Genomic DNA, 21,582 nt, shown 5'->3' on the forward strand with positions numbered 1-21,582 from the left:
TGTCCCAATTATTATAATCAAGTAAGAAAAGAAAACTAAGTATTGGTTTCTGGTTACTGGTAAAGGGGGATGTTCATGACCATCTGCGTATAGTAGTTACTTGATGATATATATATATATATATATATATATAATGTTATTGATTTGTTGTTTCCAATGTATAGATGATATAAAAATTTAATTTCCCTTGGTTAGTCTTCCCATGGAAAGAAACAATTAAATCTTTTCTTTAAGAGTTAGGAAAGCAAATCGAAACTCGAGATTTTGTGTGAATTGAACATGCACATGTCCTTAAGTATTTTGGTCAAATTTGAAATTAAGAAAATAAAAATAAAGATAAAACACACAATAAATATTAAATATTAAAATATATATATAAAAAAAATATAATTTTAAGAGTCGTAAATTGTATTTATGAAGCAGTAGATTGCAATTTTATGGAAAGAACGTGTTAGATTTATTAGATTATGTAAAATAATCTTTGTTTATCTTTTCTATATTTAGCATCTATGTTTTGTAATATATATTCTACGGTAGTTACCTTATTTGTAGCCTAGATTATAGCCTTATGATTAGCTTGTACACTAGTATATTATGAACCAAAATCAATGAGAAACGGGCGGATGATTTCCTTTATGGTATCAAAGTATCAAATCTTAGTACTTCTGCTGTAAAATAATCTCTACCACTTTCAACCTATTTTCTATTTTCTCTCATCTTCTCTTATTTTCTCTCCTTTCTTTTTCAATATCGATGGCAAAAAATAAATTTCATCCTGCTCTTGTCGTCAAGAACTTCATTCATGTGACTCTCGAGATGGAAAAGGGCCATAACTCTTCATGGGTGGAGTTATTCAAAATTCATTGCCGAGCATACCAAGTTATTGACCACATCTTCCCTCCTACACAACGGACCACTGAGACAGCCAAAGAGAAGGCGGTGGCACGTGATGAAGAACTCTGGTCATTCTTGAATGCTATAGTCCTTCAATGGATTTATGACACAATCTTAAATGATTTCTTGCAAACTATCTTAGAACTGGATTCTACTGCTCAACAAGTATGGGAGCGATTGCAAAATATTTTTCAAGACAACAAGAATTCCCGAGTTGTCTATCTAGAAAATCAATTCACTCGTGTCCATCTGGACGATTTTGCAAACATCTCTGCCTATTGTCAAGAACTCAAAATGCTTGCATCAACTATCAAATGTTGGTGCACCAGTATCGAATCAATGGTTAGTTCTTCAATTAAGTACGGATTTAAATGAAAATTATGATGGTGTTGGTACATTCATTCAACAAAGTAATCTTTTACCTCCATTCTATGAGGCTCGTTCGAGATTAATTCTTGAAAAAGCCCGTAAGGCCAAGCAAACCGCGGCCAATGCCAGTGCTACAGGTACAGCCCTCCTCAATGCCAACAGTTCAGTTACAACCCTCCTCAGTGCCAACAGTTCAGGTACAACCCTCCTCAGTGCCAATAATTCTGTCAATGAATCCAAGGGTTCATATTTTGGCTTGGGTAATGCAACAAACCGCCATCATAATAATCAGAAACGTGGTCAGCATCGCACTAACAATCGGGGCAAAAATAATGGTGGTAGAGGGCGTAGTCGTGGTGGCCACAATCATGCCAGTAGTGGCACCCACACGCAGCCATCACAACAGAGAATGTGGCAGCAGCAGCCACAACAGTGGGGATAATACCCACTATAGGTTTGGGCACCGCAGCCTTGGGCAGCCCCTCTGTGTCCATACCTTACCTCGTCTTGGGCTAGGCCACCACCTGCTCATCAACCTGATATTCTTAATAATCGTCCACAGCAAGCTTATACAGCCTCTGTCCCACCTCCTTCCAATTATGCTCCAACTGAAATTGAATAAGCAATACATACTATAACTGTAAATACTGTTGGACACTAGCGCAACCTCAAACATGACGACACCTCAAGGTACTCTCTCGTCTTATTTTAATAGGAGCAATTCCAGAAATATTATTGTTGGTAGTGGACAAGAAATTCCAATTCATGGTTTTGGAAAAACGAACCTCCCTCCTCCTCATCCCCCTTTATGTTTAAATAATGTCCTTCATGCACCTAAACTCATTAAAAACTTGATATATGTGCGTCGTTTCACAATTGACAATAATGTTTCTATTAAATTCGATCCTTTTGGGTTTTCTGTGAAGCACTTTCAGATGGGGGTGCCAATAATGAGATGTAATAGCTCTAGGGATCTCTATCCTCTTACCACTACCACGATCCATCACTCTACCTCTTCATCCACCTTTGCAGCTCTTTCTCCAGTTCTATGGCATAGTCATTTAGGACACCCAAGAGCATCTGTTTTATGCTCGCTTCAGGATAATAATTTTATTGCTTGTAAACACTCTTCTTGCTCCTCAGTTTGTCCATCTTGTGTTTTTGGGAAACATGTCAAGTTACCATTCTATAACTCTTTTTCTTCCACTACAATGACTTTTGATATTTTGCATAGTGATTTGTGGATATCTCTTATTTTAAGTTTGGCATGTCATAAATATTACATTTTGCTTTTAGATGATTACTCTAATTTTCTATGGACATTCCTTATTGGCAAGAAATCCCAAGTCTATTCCATTTTCTTGTCTGTTAGTGAATTCATCTGCACTCAATTTGAGAAGAATATCAAATGCTTTCAATGCGATAATGGGCGGGAATATTGATAATGTCCAATTTAAGTCCTTTTGTCACAAAAATGGGATGGTCTTTCGTTACTCCTGTCCTCATACTTCTCCTCAAAATGGAAAAGCCGAACCTAAAATTCAAGTCATCAATAATTTGATTCGAACCCTTCTTGCTCACTCCTCTAAGCCACCATCATTTTGGCATCATGCTCTCCAAATGGCAACTTATCTTTTAAACATTCTCCCAAGCAAGCTACTCTCGCACTACTCCCCCACTCAAATTCTCTATCATCGAAATCCTTCATACAAACATCTACGAATTTTTGGGTGCTTATGTTATCCTCTTTTTCCCTCAACTACTATAAATAAGCTTCATGCTCGTTCCACTCCATGTGTCTTTTTAAGCTACCCACATAACTATAGGGGATATAAGTGTTATGACTTGTCTAATGGAAAAATTATCATATCTTGACATGTCATATTCAATGAGTCCCAATTTCCTTTTCTAACCTGTATACTCTAACCTCCAACACCTATGATTTTTTAAATGATGGCTTGCACCCTCTATTGCACCATCATCTTCAAAATCACCCTTCTCCAGTCCATCTACAATCGAAGCTCATTTCTTCTCCTACGGTCCATCTCTCTCATGACCTAGCATCTCCTCAACCACCCACTCAGCCATATAACTCACCTCAACCCTCTCTTGTCTAGTGCTCCTCTATTATCAGACCAGCCCATATACCCCCAAGCTCACATCAAACTCCACCTGTCCAAACCACCTCTCGGACCATGTCCACCCGCAGCATGCATGGGATATTTAAGCCTAAACGTCACTTTAATTTGACCATTTTGGCTACACCTTCCCCCTTACACCGTAACCCTAAAACTGCCTTATCCGACCGAATTGCGAAGTTGCCATGACCAATGAATTTAATGCTCTTATTCAAAATAATATGTGGGATTTGGTACCCCATCCTCCTAATGTGAATGTTATTCGTTCTATATGAATTTTTCGTCTTAAAAAGAATTTTAATGGTTCTTTTGAGAGGCACAAATCCCGTCTTGTTGGTGTTGGTAGGTCTCAACAGGTTGGTGTCTATTGTGATAAAACTTTTAGCCCGATGGTGAAGCCTGCTACTATTCGGACTGTTCTTAGTCTTGCTCTATCAAAATCATGGCCCATTCATTAGCTGGATGTCAAAAATATTTTTTTGCATGTTCAGCTTCATGAGATCGTTTATATGCATCAGCCTATAGGATTCAGAGATCCAGTACATCCAGATTATGTGTTCTTGGTTCAAAAATCATTATATGGCCTTAAACACTCATGCGTGGTATCAACGGTTTGCTAATTTTGTCTTTGTTATTGGTTTCTCACATACTAAATGTGATTATTCTTTATTTATTTATTAGAAAGGAAATGACATGGCTTACATACTACTTTACATTGACGACATCATTCTCATTGCATCCTCTGACACTCTTTGATAATCTATCATGTCACTTCTTACTTTTGAGTTTGCTATGAAAGATTTGGGCCCTTTGAGCTACTCTTTGGGCATTGCAGTCAACCGACATACAGGTGGGTTATTTCTCTGTCAAAGAAAATATGCAGAGGAGATTATTGACCGAGCAGGAATGACATCTTGCAAGCCAGCTCCCACACCGGTTGATACGAAGGCTAAGCTGAGTACATCAACAGGATTTCCTTATGAAGATCTGTCATATTATCGCAGTCTAACTGGAGCATTGCAGTACCTTACTTTCACGAGACCAAATATATCCTATATTGTGGAACAAGTTTGTTTACATATGCATGACCCGAAGGATGAACATATGATTGCTCTAAAACGAATTCTGTGATACATTTAGGGCACTCTTGATTATGGCTTACATCTCTACAAGTCCTCAGTTTCTAGTCTCATCTCTTATACTGATGCTGGTTGGGGTGGATGCCTAGATACCCGAGGATCCACCTCTGGTTATTGTGTATTTTTTGGAGACAACTTGATATCCTGGTCCTCTAAAAGACAACCCACTCTTTCTCGGTCTAGAGCTGAAGCCGAGTACAGAGGGGTTGCTAATGTTGTCTCTGAATCTTGCTGGATTCGAAACCTTCTATTGGAGTTGCATTTTCCAGTTTCAAAGGCTACATTGGTTTACTGTGATAATGTTAATGCCATTTTCCTTTCTGGTAACCATGTGCAACATCAGCGCACTAAACATATCGAGATGGATATACATTTTGTCCACGAGAAAGTAGCACGTGGACAAGTTCGAGTTCTTCATGTCCCATCTCATTATCAAATTGCAGATATTTTTACTAAAGGGCTTCCGCGCATACTTTTTGATGATTTTCGGGACAGTCTCAGTGTCCGTCAACCTCCTGTTTCGGCTGCAGGAGTGTGTTAGATTTATTAGATTATGTAAAATAATCTTTGTATATCTTATCTATATTTAGCATCTATCTTTTGTAATGTATATCCTATGGTAGTTACCTTATTTGTAGCCTAGATTATAGTCTTATGATTAGGTTGTACACTAGTATATTATGAACCAAAATCAATGAGAAACGGGCGGATGATTTTCTTCAGAACATTCTATTCAGTGGAGCTAAATCACATATTAATTCTAACGGTATCTTTTGACGAGTCCGATTGTTTGAATGTCGGATTTGATTTTTTTTCTCTTCACTACTTTCATAGAGAGAAAACTCATAATACCATAAAACTCATATAGAAAAAGAACTCAACACTCTCGTAATAGAGAAATATAAAACTTTTTTTAAAATATTAATATTTATTTCTTAAGACTGATTAATAATAATAAAAAATAAAAACTATTGCGATTTAAAAATGATTAATAATGGGCCAAAAAAGAAAATTTTAATAAAAAAATCGAGATATAGGGTTTTTTTCGGAGTTAAGATTACGTTTCATAAAATAATTATTTTTTATTCCCACAATAAAGGCGGGAATTTCTAATGATGTTGATTAAAGATATTAAAGAAATATAAATTTAAAGAGTTTTAAATTTATAAATAAAAATATAATCAAGTTAGTTCCTGATTGACATAATCTTTGTTTTTATTGGTGGAAAAATATGAAAAATGATGTTGTGGATGGTACTGTGAGATGTCAGTGTCTCTTAGTATCTACTTCCCATCTAATAAAAATCAACACAAATTGTGAAAAATCATGACTCTTTCCCACTAGAAGAAAATTATTCAGTCTCAGTATCTTTGATTCCATTATGGAAATATATACATACATAATATTATATTGGCGGTCGAGAATTCCACATGAATCAGCATATACATTGATCTTAAAAGAATTATATTTTGTATAATTGCGTGATCATCCGATAATCAAGCACAAATAATACATATTAATGTAGGAATATAATTAATTCTCAAATATATTGTATTTGGTATCATAGAATTTATTTATATATTTAAAATTTATACATTTAATTAAAATAAATATATATTTAAAATTTTATATAATTAAAAATCCATAAAATTAGTTGTACAAGAATTAAATTTTAATAATATAGATATAATTTTTAAATAAATTTCACGTCAGCTAGTCAATATATTTTATGAATTTAAAATAGTTATTTTAATTTTATTATTTTATTATATTAAATATAATATTAAAATATTATTTTAAATATGATTTTCTAGAATTCGAATTATTATCTTATTAGAAAACTAACTTATTAGTTAATATAATATTAAAATATAATTAACATTCTATTATTTAGAATTAGAATCAATCTTTAATTAGAAATATAACTAATTAATCAAGAAAATAATAGAAAAAATTATACAATTATACATCAGCTTGAATTCCATGTGTCAAAAATAAGTACACATGTCAAGATAAATAAGTACAAATATCAAAATAAAAATTTTATATGTAAAATTAAGCACAAATATTAAAATAATTTAGGTCTTAGAAATTTATATATATATATTTATCATATAATTAATTTGACATAATAAAAAAATATTTTAATTTTGGTAAACTGTTATAAGCTATGGAGAAAAACAGATTTGTCGTTAACATAAATATACGATTTCTTTTTCAAGATATCACAACATAATTCAAACAACTTATTATTTTTCACAAAACAAATCATGAAAGCTACTTCTCCGGTAACATAAGGAAACGAATCATGTGGTGGATATTTTTTCTCTCTGATATAATATACCATCCAATAAAAATTTAATGTGAATATGAGGATTTGAATTTAAAATTTTCACTATATTTTGAGTATAAACTGAAATTATTATTAGAGTGAAAAGATCCGTTATCAGAAGATATTTTTTTAAAAACTAAGAATATTAGTTTAATTATAGAAACTTAAGTAAGTAAAGAAAACTATTAAAAATGAAAATTTTAAATTTTTTTTTCATAATTGGATAATCTATTTCTGAAGATACATCTTATGACTTTTGATCGTTAATTTATTATTATTATTAATTTTTGTATTGCTCTTACTAGAGATGTAAATGAGTCGACTCGATTCGATATTTAAGAAATTCAAATTCAAAAAATTTTGAAAAGTTCAAATTCAAGCTCGAACTCGAGTCAAATTAACGAACTCAAACTTATTCAAATTGAATTTAAAAAATCAACATATAAATTATTTAAATTTTAGATTTAAATTAATTTAGATAATTTTATAGTTATCAATATGCACCAAGTTATTGATATCTATATAAAACTATATATTTCTTAAGTATGTATCATATATATATTTATAACGAAATAATTTAATTTATAAAATATAATATAAATATTTATATTTATTTTATTTATATTTATATATTAATTTTTCTATATTATATTTATTTTATATTAATTTATTAATTCTTATTAATTTTTAATTTTATTTATTTATATTTATTTATTAAATTAATTTTATTTAGTATTCTTAGAATTATTGATTATTCTTAGAATGGATAATAATAAATATAAAATTACAAAATTTTATCAACTTATATGAACTATATTAATGTTAAAAATATCAAATTTATTAACTATTATATATTATAACAGAATAAATTAATAAATATTTATATATTCAATGTAATGAATAAAGCTTATTAGTATATCATTTTAAATTTATTTTTTAACGAAACTTGAGTTCAATTAAGTTTGTAAGGCAGACCGAGTTGGATATCATGGAGTTCGATTTTGACTTATTAAGCTATTCGAGTTCAAACTTGGGTCCATTAATATAGAGCTAATTTTAAATATTTTTCTAGATGATTTCAAATAGCTCTTAAATTGGGTCAAGTCAGTAGCTTCGTGAAATCAAGATCCACTTATGAAATGTGATAGAATTTTTAAATTTGCTGGCTGAGGGAGTTTTCTTTTTCTTATTGAACAGAGGATTACCATTAGAGCTTCTCATCCTGCATGATCAACGATCGCAGCTTTAACCTGGCCAACCTTAATAGTTATGGATTCTAATTGTGCCCTGACCATGCGTATGCTAGCATCACCTCAGCAGAGGCTAGTCCATTTTCGGTCCAAAAAATGTCTGATATGGACCATTTGCTAGAATTAGGTTTAGTTTTTACTAGTGGTAATCCTATAAAATTTAATTTGTGGAAGTAAAAAAAATTAATATGAAATACAAATAAATATAAAAAATAATAAAAATTATACAAAATTTTATCAATATGAACAAAATAAGAAAAATAAATAGAAATTAAAAATAAAATAAAAAATTAATAAAATTAGAAATAAATCTATAAGAATTTAAAAATTAAAAATAATTATAGATATCAATAAGAATAATAAAAGAATATAAAAATAAAATTTTAAAATTCAGTGGGCGGTAGGCCGCTAGCCCAAATGGACTCGCCACTGGTTTTTGGCCCATAAAATTATTTAAGTGCATAACCATTAGAGAAGCTTCTTTGAAGCTAGACGAGTCTCCAAAGTCCAAGGTCACATGTTAAGGTTGCTGTGTGTTTAGCAAGAGAAGTGATGCCCAAGCAAATAATCAGGCAGCTCAGTAGACAATTGTTGTCTTGGCTTCTTGGGCAGTACTCTTCGGTTAATATAAATAGGCATATGCTTGTCACCCTAGCATCAAGTGAGTGAGCAATTTGGGTGGAAATTAAACCATACTCGTTTTGAAAGGCAACTCTAAGCAGCTTCCATCAAGAACCAGAGGGTAATGGAAATGACTTCCATGGCCAATAAGCCACATGCAGTATGCATACCCTACCCAGCTCAAGGTCACATAAACCCAATGCTCAAACTAGCAAAACTACTCCATCAAAGAGGCTTTTACATTACATTCATCAACACTGAACACATGCAGAGAAGATTGCTCAAGTCTAGAGGCCCTGATGCTCTCAATGGATTGCCTGATTTTCAATTCGAAACCATACCGGATGGTCTCCCTCCATCTCCTGATTTAGACTCTACCCAAGATATTCTAGCTCTCGCTCAATCTGTTACAAACAACTGTCCAGTTCCATTCCGCAATCTTCTTGCTAAACTTGAATCATCACCTAATGTTCCACCTATTACTTGTATTGTTTCTGATGGTATTATGTCTTTCACTCTTGATGCTGCTGAAGAAATTGGAGTTCCTGGTGTGCTTTTCTGGACTGCGAGTGCATGTGGCTTCTTAGCATATGCGTACAATAAACAACTTGTTGAAAGGGGCCTTATACCCCTCAAAGGTAAATGCTTTGTGTTCTTGAACTAATTTAAGCATGATTTGATTCAAACCCAGATTGGATTTCTGATGATTCTTTTACCTTTTTTAGTAATATAAGTTCTCTGATTCTGTACAGATGAGAGCTATTTAACAAATGGTTATTTAGACACGACTGTTGATTGGATTCCCGGTATGAAAGGCATTCGTTTGAAGGACTTGCCGACTTTTCGAACAACAGATCCAAATGATTTCTTTCTCAACTTTTCAATTCAAGAAGTATATGGAGCTTTAAGAGCTTCAGGGATTATTCTGAATACTTATGATGAGTTAGAACATGAAGTTTTGGTTGCTCTTTCATCTATGTTCCCTCCCATTTACACAATTGGTCCTCTTGACTTGGTTGGTGCAAAAAATGCTGAGAAAGATCAGAATACATCCATCGGTTCTAATTTGTGGACTGACGATCTTGAATGTCTCAAATGGCTTGATTCCAAGGAACCCAATTCAGTTGTTTATGTAAATTTTGGTAGCATGACGAACATGACACGACAACAACTTGTAGAACTTGCTTGGGGACTTGGTAATAGCAAACAAACTTTCCTTTGGATAATAAGGACTGATATTGTCAAGGGTGAGTCTACAATCTTGCCAGAGGAGTTCGTCGACGAGACAAAAGAAAGAGGCCTAAGGACAAGTTGGTGTCCCCAGGAAAGGGTCCTGAAGCACCCATCAATAGGAGGATTCTTAAGCCACATGGGATGGAATTCGACGATTGAAAGCTTGAGTAATGGAGTGCCAGTGATTTGTTGGCCATTTGGTGGTGAGCAGCAAATTAACTGCTGGTTTGCTTGCAATAAGTGGGGCATTGGTATGGAGATAGAGAATGAAGTGAAGAGAGATGAAGTGGAAAAACTTGTAAGAGAGTTAATAGAGGGGGAGAAAGGTAAAGAAATGAGAAAGAAGGCAATGGAATGGAAGAGAAAGGCAGAAGAGGCAACAGATCCTAACGGTAAATCATCTATGAATTTAGACAGATTGGTTAATGAGGTGCTACTGTCACAACACAAATGATGACACTTCCAGTCGCTATGTCTTTGTGAAATTAGTATTTTCTCAAGTGTTGCTGGAATTTATGTTTCTATTTTAAATAACTGAATATGTATTAATTAAATATTAAAATATATAAATTTATATATAAATTATTTTTTTATTACTATGTATATATATATTTTTGTATAAATTAACAATAATTATATTTTATTTATAATGAAAATGAAAAATATGTGCAAAAACATCAATGCGCAATACATGAACAGGAAACAGTGACCGAACAGAAACAAGAGAAAGGTCATATAGTAATATCCTTTTTGAGTGGTCAGTATTTAAGACCACACAACTTAGCTTCTTCAAGGAACCACGATGCCTTGCCTTCTTCAATGAATGATTTCAGTAACAAATAATTTTCTCTTTTACTTTCACTCTCTTGAATAACCGCTATATCAGACTTGGATGATTTTATAGTTGGGTAATTTTAGAATTGATTTTAATTTAAGATTTTCTTACAATAAATATGTCATTATTTTATTTTTATTTTTAAAAGAGTTTTAGACTTGAACCGTTTCTGATATGGATTATAGATGGGCTCTATATGTTTAACTTACTAAAATTTTAGTTGTCGTGTAAAATAAATTTTATTAAAAATTTAATACATATATCGATTTATAAAAATTGATAAAGTCACACGTAACATTAATAAAATTAAAATACGTGATTAAATTAAAAAAAAATACTAAAAATCTTATATTTCTTTTGCACTTAAGCGGAAATAATATATTCGCATGGTATTTTGATTGCATACGTAGTGAATCAAACCTGTACTCTACGACAACTCTTTGAAGAAAAAAACAATGTCGATGACTAAAACAAAGTAAAAAAAAGAACAAACAAAAAAACATTAAAATTTCTTACTTACAAGTACTGAAACGTGAGTTTGCTTCTTTCTTTATCCATTTTGAAAGCGGAAAGAGGATTCATTCACTGACACTGTGATAATGATGATTAATTTAATTTATCAATTCTTTTTTACTTTTGAAAGAGATGAGTTTTTAAATTATTATACGTTCTTTTATGGAAAAGAAAGATACTGCTTTCCTAAATTATTTTACATTATTCTAAAATGAAGTTTGTCAGAGTTGGATCCAACTCCCATTAGACCCAATTAAGTGGGAATGGGTCAATTTCTTATTCACTTTGCTCTTTGAACCTTTTCTTTTTCTTTCTTTTAATTTCTTAATATTTACACTTACTTTGTTTAAAGGTAAGAAAATTTCCTATGTTTCGAGGATCATTGATTTGTAAAAGAACTTTCGAAGATTACTGATATAGAAAATAATTTTTATCTTTCAAAAAATATCAATTTTTTTAATGTATTTTTGTAAATTAGAATTATTTTTTTTAATATTATACTTAATTGCGAAAGAATTATGACATTACGAAATAATATTACTGTATTTATATAAATTAAAATTTTGAAAAATGTAAGCATGAAAATAGTAGCTATTTTTACAAAAAACTGATTTTTTCTTTTTGTTAAATTAAAATAATTTTATATAAATCTTATTACTTACAAAGAAATTATAATATGAAATAAATATTATTACTTTTATGTAAGTTAATAATTTATGAAAAGATTTATAATTTAAAAAAGAATGTAAATTTTTATAGGATGTTAGGAAAAAAGATAAATTTTATTGATTTTTAGTAATTTAAAATAAATTTTTATATAGGTATATGCATAATATTATCTTAGTTATTTTAGCATTTCTTAATTTTTTTTAGTACGTATAACAAAATTAAAGAATTTTAATATTTAAATAGACTCAATAATTTGGCGAATTTCTATTGGTTCTCTAAAACAACTGATGGTTCTTTTGTTGTAAAATCCCTTTTCTTTTTTCCAATGAAAACCTGCTTTAATCATGAATCCGAGCTCATTCTATGCGGCCTTTGCTCAGAAAAATAACTAAGCAATAGTTTTGAATTTGACCATGTTGAAAACATCAAGGAAACAATATGAAACTACATGGAACTAGTGAATGATTGTTTCTTTTACTTTAACATAGATCAATCTAATTTACCTTTTCCATTCATTTGCTTGTTTTTCAGAACTGCAAGAAATTCCTCAAAGTTCTGATAACCACCAGGTTTCGTTGCTTCTTCTGCTTTAGCCTTCCAATCCATTGCCTTCTTTTTCATTTCTTTTCCTTTTTCACCTTCCATTAACTCTCTTACCAAACTCTCAACTTCCTCTCTTTTAACATTGTCATTTATCTCCATTCCAATACCCCATTCATTGCAAGCATACTTACAATTAGTCTGTTGCTCGGCGAAAAATGGCCAACAAAGCAATAGAACACTAGCAGACAAACTTTCGATCGTGGAATTCCACCCCATATGACTCAAAAACACTCCTATTGATGGATGTTTCAACATCTGTTCCTGCGGACACCAGCTTGCCAATATTCCTCTACCCTTTATTTCTATCAGGATTTCGGCCGAAAGAACAGCAGATTCACTAATTACAAGATCAGGCCTTTTTATCCATAAGAATGGTTTTTTGCTATTTGCTAGTCCCCAAGCAAATTCATTGAGTTGATTAGGGGTCATTACTGCTATACTACCAAAATTTACATATACAACAGAATTACGCTCTTGCAAATCAAGCCATTTAATGCATTCAGGATCCTCCTTCCAAGGATTTGAACCTATTCTTTTCATTTCATGGCCTGGAATCTGATCATCGGAGAGCACGTGAAGCGGACCGATGCTATAAAGGTTAACAGAAGAAAAGATTGATGAGAGAGCTTGTAAAGCATCTTGTTCAAGAGAATCAAATGTGTTTAAAATGAGTGCAGAAGCTCTTGGAATTTTTGATATCTCATTTGGTACAAAGTTGAGCATTATGCCATTTGAATCAGTAGTTCTGATGAAAGATGGAAGATCTTTTAATCTGATATTTCTCATACCTGGAAACTAGTCTATGGTAGTTTCTAGGAACCCGTTTGTTAGATAGCTTTCATCTGCAAAATCACAAAAGGATTAGCATATAAATTGATGGCCTGCAGTACAAGTCATATAAAGAACCGGTCCACATATGTGGGATGGTGCCATACCTATTACACCTTAAAAAAATAAATACTATTTCCGTATAGATTTTTAATATTATATTAGTTACACTCTAATATTTAAAAAATATATTTTTTTAATTTTTTAATTTTTAATTTTATATTAAAAATCTGTTATAATTTCAATTAAATAACTTTAACTAAATTTAGTTTTATATTATTTACTTTTTAATCTTTCGTCTGATGTATAGTTTTATACCATTATTATATCAAAATTTTTATATCTAATTTTTATATAAAATTTAATTTTAATATTTGTATAAAATTAGTAATTTTAATTTTTAATATAATTAGATTTTAGTAAAATATTTATATTAATTAAATATTAAATTATGCATATTTTATTATTAAAATAAAATAAATAATATTTTTATTATTGATTTTATTACAGTAAAATTTTAGTTTGGATTAAAAACTAAATTATATTTAAATTATATTAATTTTTAAAATATAAAAAGAAAATTATTATAATAAATAAATTATTACATTAAAAAATTAAAGAATAATAATAGAAAATTAAACCTAATTATGATTTTCTAATAAAATTTGACAAAAGAGATTTTAATAAAATTATAATAAAAATAAAACATATGTTTCTTAAATACTAAAAGTAATTAATATAATATAAAGATATGGAAAATAAATCATAATTATCCAAAAAAATTAGCGTGAAGATTAAATTGTACTTCAGTGCCAGGATTAAAACTTGGAATCTATTGGTTCCTGAGGGTCAGCCCTTTCAGTTGTCACTGTCGATGGATCATTATGTAAGCAAGATAAGAAGAGGAATGAAGTGACATTAGGCCACCTCACATGTTTGTTTTTAGTGCCAACTGCCAAGGTGACTTCGTCTTTACTTTAGTGACTTTTTCTAGTAATTTGGGTGTAGATTTATCAGGTTTGATTTCTAAAATTGGACAAAGGTGCATTTTTCGCTCACGTCCCCTGAATTATTTTTTAGTGTAAATAAACTATCAAAGTTTCTAAAATCTGTAATTCAAACCCTTCAATTGAAAGAAAACTTACGTCAGTTATCTAAATATGTTGTTTTAATTCTTTTTTTTTACTTCTTTTAAAAGTGAACCCACCAAATACTTCTTTCTTCCTTCTCTTTGTGCAATACAAACTTATCGTAACAAATGTAGAAAAATATGAACCTGATAGAGCAAAATCACAGCTAATAATTTGAGAAAATAAAGATAAAGAAAGACAAAATACACAATAGAACACACAGATATACGTGGAAAACCCCTAAACAAATTAGGGTAAAAATCACGGGCAATGATAGAAGAATTTTACTATAAGAAAAAAATAATAGGAGTTACAAACTCTCTATTTATAAAGGAGAAAACATTAAAATTCTCTCTTTATAATAGGAGAAAAATAATTGCTTAACTCTCTAATATTTTTCTCTTATTTTGGGATACTTTAATAACAAAGTGAGGCCTCTATTATATAGGCTTGGAAAGTACCTCTACATTGTTAACTTAGCAATGTGGGAGAAAATGCTCCTCAAATATCAACAATCTCCCACTTGAAGATTTGATTGAGGATCAATCAGATCTTCACACCGTTCTTTCTTCCTTGCCTTTCCATGCTGCTTATACTTTTATCAGGCCACTAGAGGATTGACACCAAATAAATTTATCAGTGTTAACTGCCTTCGTCAAAAAATCTGCTAGGTTGTCTTTAGTATGAATTTTCTGCATATCCACAGTGCCCTCTTCCACTTTTTCACGAACGAAGTGATACTGGACTCGTATGTGTTTTGACTTTGAATGAAAAGTTGGATTCCTTGCGAGATGCAAGGCACTCTGACTGTCACAGAACAGAGGAATATGCTCTTGTTCGTGCCCGAGTTCCTCCATCATCATTTTCAACCATACTGCTTCCTTACTAGCTTGTGTAGTTGCTACATATTACATTGTTGATGTCGCCACGATGGTGTGAACACATACCCTGTAGTAGATTTGCTTTTATCAAGATCACCTGCATAATCTGAGTCAACATATCCTCTGATAATAAAGTCTGATCCTCCATAACATAATGCAACATCTAAGGTTACCTTAACATATCTTAGAATCCTCTTTACAGCATTCCAATACTCTCTACCAGGATTCGCCATGTACCGACTTACTACTCCCACTGCATGTGCAATGTCTGGTCGTGTACAAATCATCGCGAACATTAAACTCCCCACTACTGATGCATACGGTACTCGAGACATTTTCATCCTTCCTTCTTCAACGCTAGGACTCATCTTTGGAGGATAATTTGAAACTAACAGGAAGTGGGGTAGAAATTGACTTACAATCTTGCATATTGAAGCGTCGCAAGACCTTCTTCAAATAATTTTTCTGAGAAAGCCAAATCTTCCTATTGTTTCTGTCTCGTTGAATTTGCATCCCTAGAATCTTGTTTGCTGGTCCCAAGTCCTTCATTTCAAATTCCCTAGCCAACTGTGCCTTTAGTTCTTCAATATGATCTTTGTTGGGGCCTGCTACCAACATGTCATCTACATATAACAGTAAGATAATAAAATCACTTTTACCAAACCTCTTGAAATATGCACAAGGGTCTGCATTAAGTCTGTTGTATCCAAGGCTCATGATGAAGGAATCAAATCTCTTATACCAACACCTCGGTGCCTGCTTTAAACCGTATAGAGATTTGTTCAACCTACAAACCAAGTTCCGCTTTCCTTTTTCTTCAAAACCTTCTGGCTGGAGCATATAAATTTCTTCCTTAAGATCTCCATGGAGAAAAGCTGTTTTCACATCTAGTTGCTCTAGATGTAAGTCAAATGTAGCACACATCGCCAAGACTACTCGAACAGTTGTTAATCGAACTACAGGGGAAAATATTTCGTTGAAGTCAATCCCCTCCTTCTGAGCATATCATTTCACCACCATTCTTGCACGAAACCGCTCCACTTGATCATCACTATTTCTTTTGATCTTAAAGACCCATTTATTGCCAATGGCCTTTCTTCCTTGTGGTAGTGGCACAAGCTCCCAAGTCTTGTTCTTATGTAGAGCTTCCATCTCTTCTTGCATTCTGCCATCCAACTGAGATGCATCCGAACTCATTGCTTCTTGGAGAGTTGATGGCTCTCCTTCCTCGATTAGAAGACAGGTATGCGACATTCGCCTATATCATAATCTTTATGCCAGTTGGTGTAAATTTTATACGTTTTCCCTTTCCAAGTTCGACTCTTCAACTACTACCGGCTCTTCAAACTCAATTTGGTTCTTCCTCTTCGTGCTCTGGTGCTACTTGGGAAGAATTTTCTTCCGTAGACTTTCTTTCCACTGTATAGTTGTAGTCTCCGAATTTTCTTTTGAAGTGCTATCATCTTCTCCCTTCAATTTATCTTCTAGGAAGATTACATCCCTGCCCGATTATAACCTTGTAGGCGTTGGGATCCCACAGGCGATGCCCTTCACACCATCGATATCCCAAGAACAAACACTTCCTGGATTTTGAATCCGACTTTGTAGTTTCTTGGATATTATACATCACATACGGGACTTCCAAATATATGGAGGTTTGAATAATCAACTGGTTTCCCGGTCCACATCTCCATCGGTGTCTTTTGATCAATTCTTTGTAGATGGAGACCGGTTAATCACATAACAAAGTGTTAATCGCCCGAATGCCTTATTTAGGCCTGCGAGCTCCCAACAATGCTCTAGTTCTTTCTAGCGAGTTCTGTTCATCCGCTCGCCACTCCATTTTGTTGAGGAGTGTATGCCGTAGTGAAACTGTCTCTTGATGCCTTCTTGCTTGCAAAAGCTATTAAATTCATGACCTGTGTATTCTCCTCCATTATCTGTCCTTAAACACTTGATCTTATTGCACGAATCAAGTTCAACCCGCGCTTTGTAAGTTTTGAAAATTACAAATACATCTCCCTTGCTCTTGATTGGATACACCCAACATCTCCTTGAGTAATCATTGATGAAGGATACAAAGTACTTAGCTCCTCCTAGTGATGAAACCGGTGCTTGTCATACATCGGAGTGAACTAATTCTAGAGCATCCTTGCTTCTAGAATTGGATGTATTGAGCTGTAGTCGATCTTTGCTTGCTTGTTATGCAATGCTCACAAAAGGGTAATGACACCTTTGTGAGACCGGGGAAGTAGATTTTTCTCGTGAGAATCTTCATGCCTTGTTCGGACATATGTCCAAGCCCGATGCCACACCATTCGGATCTCTCGCTTAAACTACTTGAAGCAACGGATGCTTCTACTTCATACCTCCCAAAACATATACAAATTAGCGACAATTTTTTTTTCCTTTCATAATTACAAGCGCTCCTCGGCTAATCTTCATGATTCCTTTCTGAACTTTGATAATGCAATTAAGATCATCCAAATTTGTCCCGGAGATAACAAATTCTTCTTCGGACCTTCCACATGTCGCACTCCTTGAATAGTGCGATCATGCATCTTCAACCTGATAGTTCCAATGCCTATAATCTTTAAGGCATTATCTTCACAACTATACACAGATCCTCCTAAGATAGGTTCAGTTGATATTGCTACTTCACAGCATAATACATTTCCATCATCCGAAGTGCATGCCACATTCCCTTAAGGATTGGAATTCTTTAAACTCCAACAATCATTCTTCAGTTGACCTTTCTTACCACAATTGTAGCATTTATAATTCTTCTTACTCTTTGATTTTGATCTACAATGATTGTGACTCCCACTTGGACTACGTTCTGTTGATCTCCCTCTCATCACCATCAAGGCTTCCACTTGTTGTGAACTTGCCTGCTTGTCTTCCTTGTTTCTTCGTCGATTTTCTTCTTCAAGAATAGCGGCTGCTATATCATCAAAGACTAGAATTTGGTATGACATTATTTGTCAAACCGATGATGAGTTGATCATACGAATCAGGGTAGACTTTGGAGTAGAAGTTCACGCACGTTCTTGTGACTCTATTTTATAGCCCAATGATGTGAGTTGAGAAAATAGAGTATTCAAGACATTAAGATGCTCATCCGGAAGTAGATTCCGACATTCTTAAGGTGTAAAGTTTCCTCTTAAGGAAAATTTTGTTGTGTAATGACTTGGCCTCGGTCTAGTGAGGTGGTCCCAAATCTCCTTTGTCGTTTTCTTTTCTTCTATGCTGGACAAGATCCCATCTGCAAGTGCTAGATGAAGGTTTGCAATAGCATTCTCATCCATCTCGTTCCACTTATTATCATCTGTGAGTGTTGTCGATTACGTTCAACGATAGCCGCAAGACAATTGTCTTTTCTCAATCTGACTTTTATCTTTAATTTTCACAGTGAGAAATTACTCCCGTTGAACTTTTCAATCTCAAATTTTGCCGCCATTGCTTCTATCACAAACGGTGCGTTTTAGCTTGTAAAATAAACCGCAGTAATGAACACAACTCACTAGGTAAGTTCCCAGGAAAGACTGGAGGGTCACAAGCGGACCTCTTAAATACCAATCTCCTTAGACAGAACCTTCCCTAGATTGTAAGTATTCTTACTACTCTACACAAGCTCTTTTGCACCAAAGAAAACCTCAAACTCCTGTGAAAGATCAGGCTGAGCTGCAATCACAGAATTTTAAGGAATTTCTTACCAACCAGGAGCTCTGATACCAATTGTAGAAAAATATGAACCTGATAGAGCAAAATCACAGCTAATAATTTGAGAAAATAAAGATAAAGAAAGACAAAATACACAATAGAACACACAGATATACGTGGAAAACCCCTAAACAAATTAGGGTAAAAACCACGGGCAATGATAGAAGAATTTTACTATAAGAAAAAATAATAGGAGTTACAAACTCTCTATTTATAAAGGAGAAAACATTAAAATTCTCTCTTTATAATAGGAGAAAAATAATTGCTTAACTCTCTAATATTTTTCTCTTATTTTGGGATACTTTAATAACAAAGTGAGGCCTCTATTATATAGGCTTGGAAAGTACCTCCACATTGTTAACTTAGCAATGTGGGAGAAAATGCTCCTCAAATATCAACAGTAAAACCCAAAATTATTAATTATAATTAGCAAGTATTGATCTTCATATTAGTTGTAATAGTTATTTTGTTTTTGGCTGCCTCCAGATTTTTCTCTGTTTCTTTTTTCAGATGCATCAACAAGTGGGTTTCACCATGGGTTAAACTCCTTTTAGCCATGGTAGCTACTAACATTCAGTGGCTTTACCATCTCACTTCTCCTACTCTTCAATCTCCTAAACCTCCATAACCTCATTTATTACAAGTCATTGATCATCCACTTCAATATCATAAGCTTCTTTTGTCGTGATAATACATTGAAGAGTCCTACACAATTTAACTAACTGAGCTATACATGATAAGAGATACAACTAATGATGAGTTTAAGTTACAGCAAAATAACAGAAAATACAAAGCTAAGATATTTCAGCTGCTTTATCTTTATAAGATACAACTCACCGGCGGCTTCCCAGGTGAAGAAGAAGAAGTACTGTCATTGATCTTGTAAGCAGATTCCGAAATGGGACTAGACAGTTCTTTGAAGTAGAGTCGCAAAGAGAAGGAATATCTTGTGTTGTGTCATCGTTATTACCGTGATCACTCACAGGAAGACCATCAGGGATAGCTTCAAAGCAAAAGTCCGGCAAGCCGGCAACGGAGTCTAAGCCTCTGGATTTGAGCAAGCGTTTATGGTTGTACTCAGTGTTGACAAAGGTTATGTAAAAGCCTCTGAAGTGAAGAAGTTTTGCTACCTTTAACATAGGGTTTATGTGACCTTGTGCTGAGTATGGTATGCATACAGCATGGGGTTTATTATTGTTAGCCACTAAATTGGGTTCCATTACTCTCATCTCTGTGTGAAAGAAATAGAGAAAGATGAGTCTCAGAGTTTTTGATAAAGCAGAAAGAGAAGCCAATGATTTTCATTTTAATATTTATAAACGTTTCTTTCTTAAAATATATATATATATATATATATATATATATATATATAAATATTGTGAAGGAGAAATTACGTCAAGATTCTTGAGGTTTATTCTGACAAACATTTTGATTGCTACTTTAAAAGAAAATGTTACACATGTCTAAATACCCAATTCATTTCATACGAAGAGAATATTTTTCAAATTAAAAAAATTCCAATTACTTATCATTTTTATATATTGAGTTTAACATTAATTTCTTTAATTTTATTTTTATATTAAAATAAATATAATAAATTTTATAATATTTATAAAAAAATTGAATTAGTCTAATTCAATTATTTTTTATAATTAATTTTATTAAATATTTTCTTAATCCAAATAAATTATTAAAAAACTAAGTTAGTACGAGATGAAAAGAATGTTTAATAACATTAGACTTGTTAATCCTTGTATTTGTATGTCCGTGTATTATATAAGTAATGCTTGTTGGAGGGACAAAGGGTCAATTTGCACTTTGAAATTATGTCTAATAGTTAAATACATCTAATTTAAAGGTTATGCCATTACCAATCGCGGGTAACCCTCGGACCGGCCGCCCCTGACCTAATAAGAACGATTATCCTTATGACCAAACAAGGACCAGTTTACTTCTCGAATTATTTCAGCAAATAGCTCCATGTAGTTAAGTCTAAGGATAAAATACACTTAATTTAAACTGTTTCAACAAGTAGACCTCTAAACTCAAGGTCAATGGTCAAATACACCGAATCTAAACTTTCTGCAGGAAGTAGTCCTCTAAACTTATGTCTAGGAGTTGAATACACACAATTTAAGGTCTCAATTAAATTAAAAAATTAAAAATAATATTTTATTTTATTAATTTACTAATACAGTATTTAGTGATGTGCTATATAAGAGCGTATTTAAAAAAATATAAATTTTAGGTTCAATCGATTCAAAAATGAAAAAATATTAAATAAGTCAAATTTTAACATTCTAATAATTAAATAAGTCAAATTTCAATTTTCTTTCATAATAAATAGGCTCATAACTTATCTCTTTTGAATCAATTAAATTTCAATTTTAAATTTTACTAAATACACGCTTGTATAATGTGTCA

The 21,582-nt window shown here is 32.6% G+C and overlaps 3 protein-coding genes across 3 annotated transcripts; 2 read left to right on the forward strand and 1 right to left on the reverse strand.

The window, feature by feature from the left end:
* The first annotated feature begins 753 nt into the window (after positions 1 to 753).
* Positions 754 to 1,885, forward strand: LOC125370295. The gene is made up of 3 exons (XM_048375308.1): positions 754 to 1,059; positions 1,181 to 1,695; positions 1,780 to 1,885. Exons 1-3 carry the CDS (start codon positions 754 to 756, stop codon positions 1,883 to 1,885), a joined length of 927 nt encoding a protein of 308 aa, XP_048231265.1.
* A 6,704-nt stretch (positions 1,886 to 8,589) lies between these two features.
* LOC8282998 (7-deoxyloganetin glucosyltransferase) lies at positions 8,590 to 10,569 on the forward strand. Its single transcript, XM_002525804.4, has 2 exons — positions 8,590 to 9,381; positions 9,496 to 10,569. Exons 1-2 carry the CDS (start codon positions 8,868 to 8,870, stop codon positions 10,428 to 10,430), a joined length of 1,449 nt encoding a protein of 482 aa, XP_002525850.2. The 5' UTR covers positions 8,590 to 8,867; the 3' UTR covers positions 10,431 to 10,569.
* A 1,788-nt stretch (positions 10,570 to 12,357) lies between these two features.
* Positions 12,358 to 20,419, reverse strand: LOC8282997 (7-deoxyloganetin glucosyltransferase). The gene is given in 7 exon segments (XM_048375309.1): positions 12,358 to 13,438; positions 15,533 to 15,703; positions 15,855 to 16,058; positions 17,957 to 18,139; positions 18,227 to 18,394; positions 19,986 to 20,042; positions 20,045 to 20,419. Coding segments are annotated over 7 exon segments (2,082 nt in total). The 5' UTR covers positions 20,388 to 20,419; the 3' UTR covers positions 12,358 to 12,482.
* Positions 20,420 to 21,582: the final 1,163 nt, after the last annotated feature.

The sequence above is a fragment of the Ricinus communis genome, chromosome 6 (genome assembly GCF_019578655.1).
Source record: "Ricinus communis isolate WT05 ecotype wild-type chromosome 6, ASM1957865v1, whole genome shotgun sequence".
Lineage (NCBI taxonomy): Eukaryota > Viridiplantae > Streptophyta > Magnoliopsida > Malpighiales > Euphorbiaceae > Ricinus > Ricinus communis.

Coding starts and splice junctions, on each gene's coding strand:
- LOC125370295 (XM_048375308.1), top strand. CDS start 754: ATGGCAAAAAATAAATTTCATCCTGCTCTTGTCGTCAAGAACTTCATT. Junction 1,060..1,180: donor TGGATTCTACTGCTCAACAA/GTATGGGAGCGA, acceptor CCTATTGTCAAG/AACTCAAAATGCTTGCATCA. Junction 1,696..1,779: donor TGGCAGCAGCAGCCACAACA/GTGGGGATAATA, acceptor GTCTTGGGCTAG/GCCACCACCTGCTCATCAAC.
- LOC8282998 (XM_002525804.4), top strand. CDS start 8,868: ATGGAAATGACTTCCATGGCCAATAAGCCACATGCAGTATGCATACCC. Junction 9,382..9,495: donor GGGCCTTATACCCCTCAAAG/GTAAATGCTTTG, acceptor GATTCTGTACAG/ATGAGAGCTATTTAACAAAT.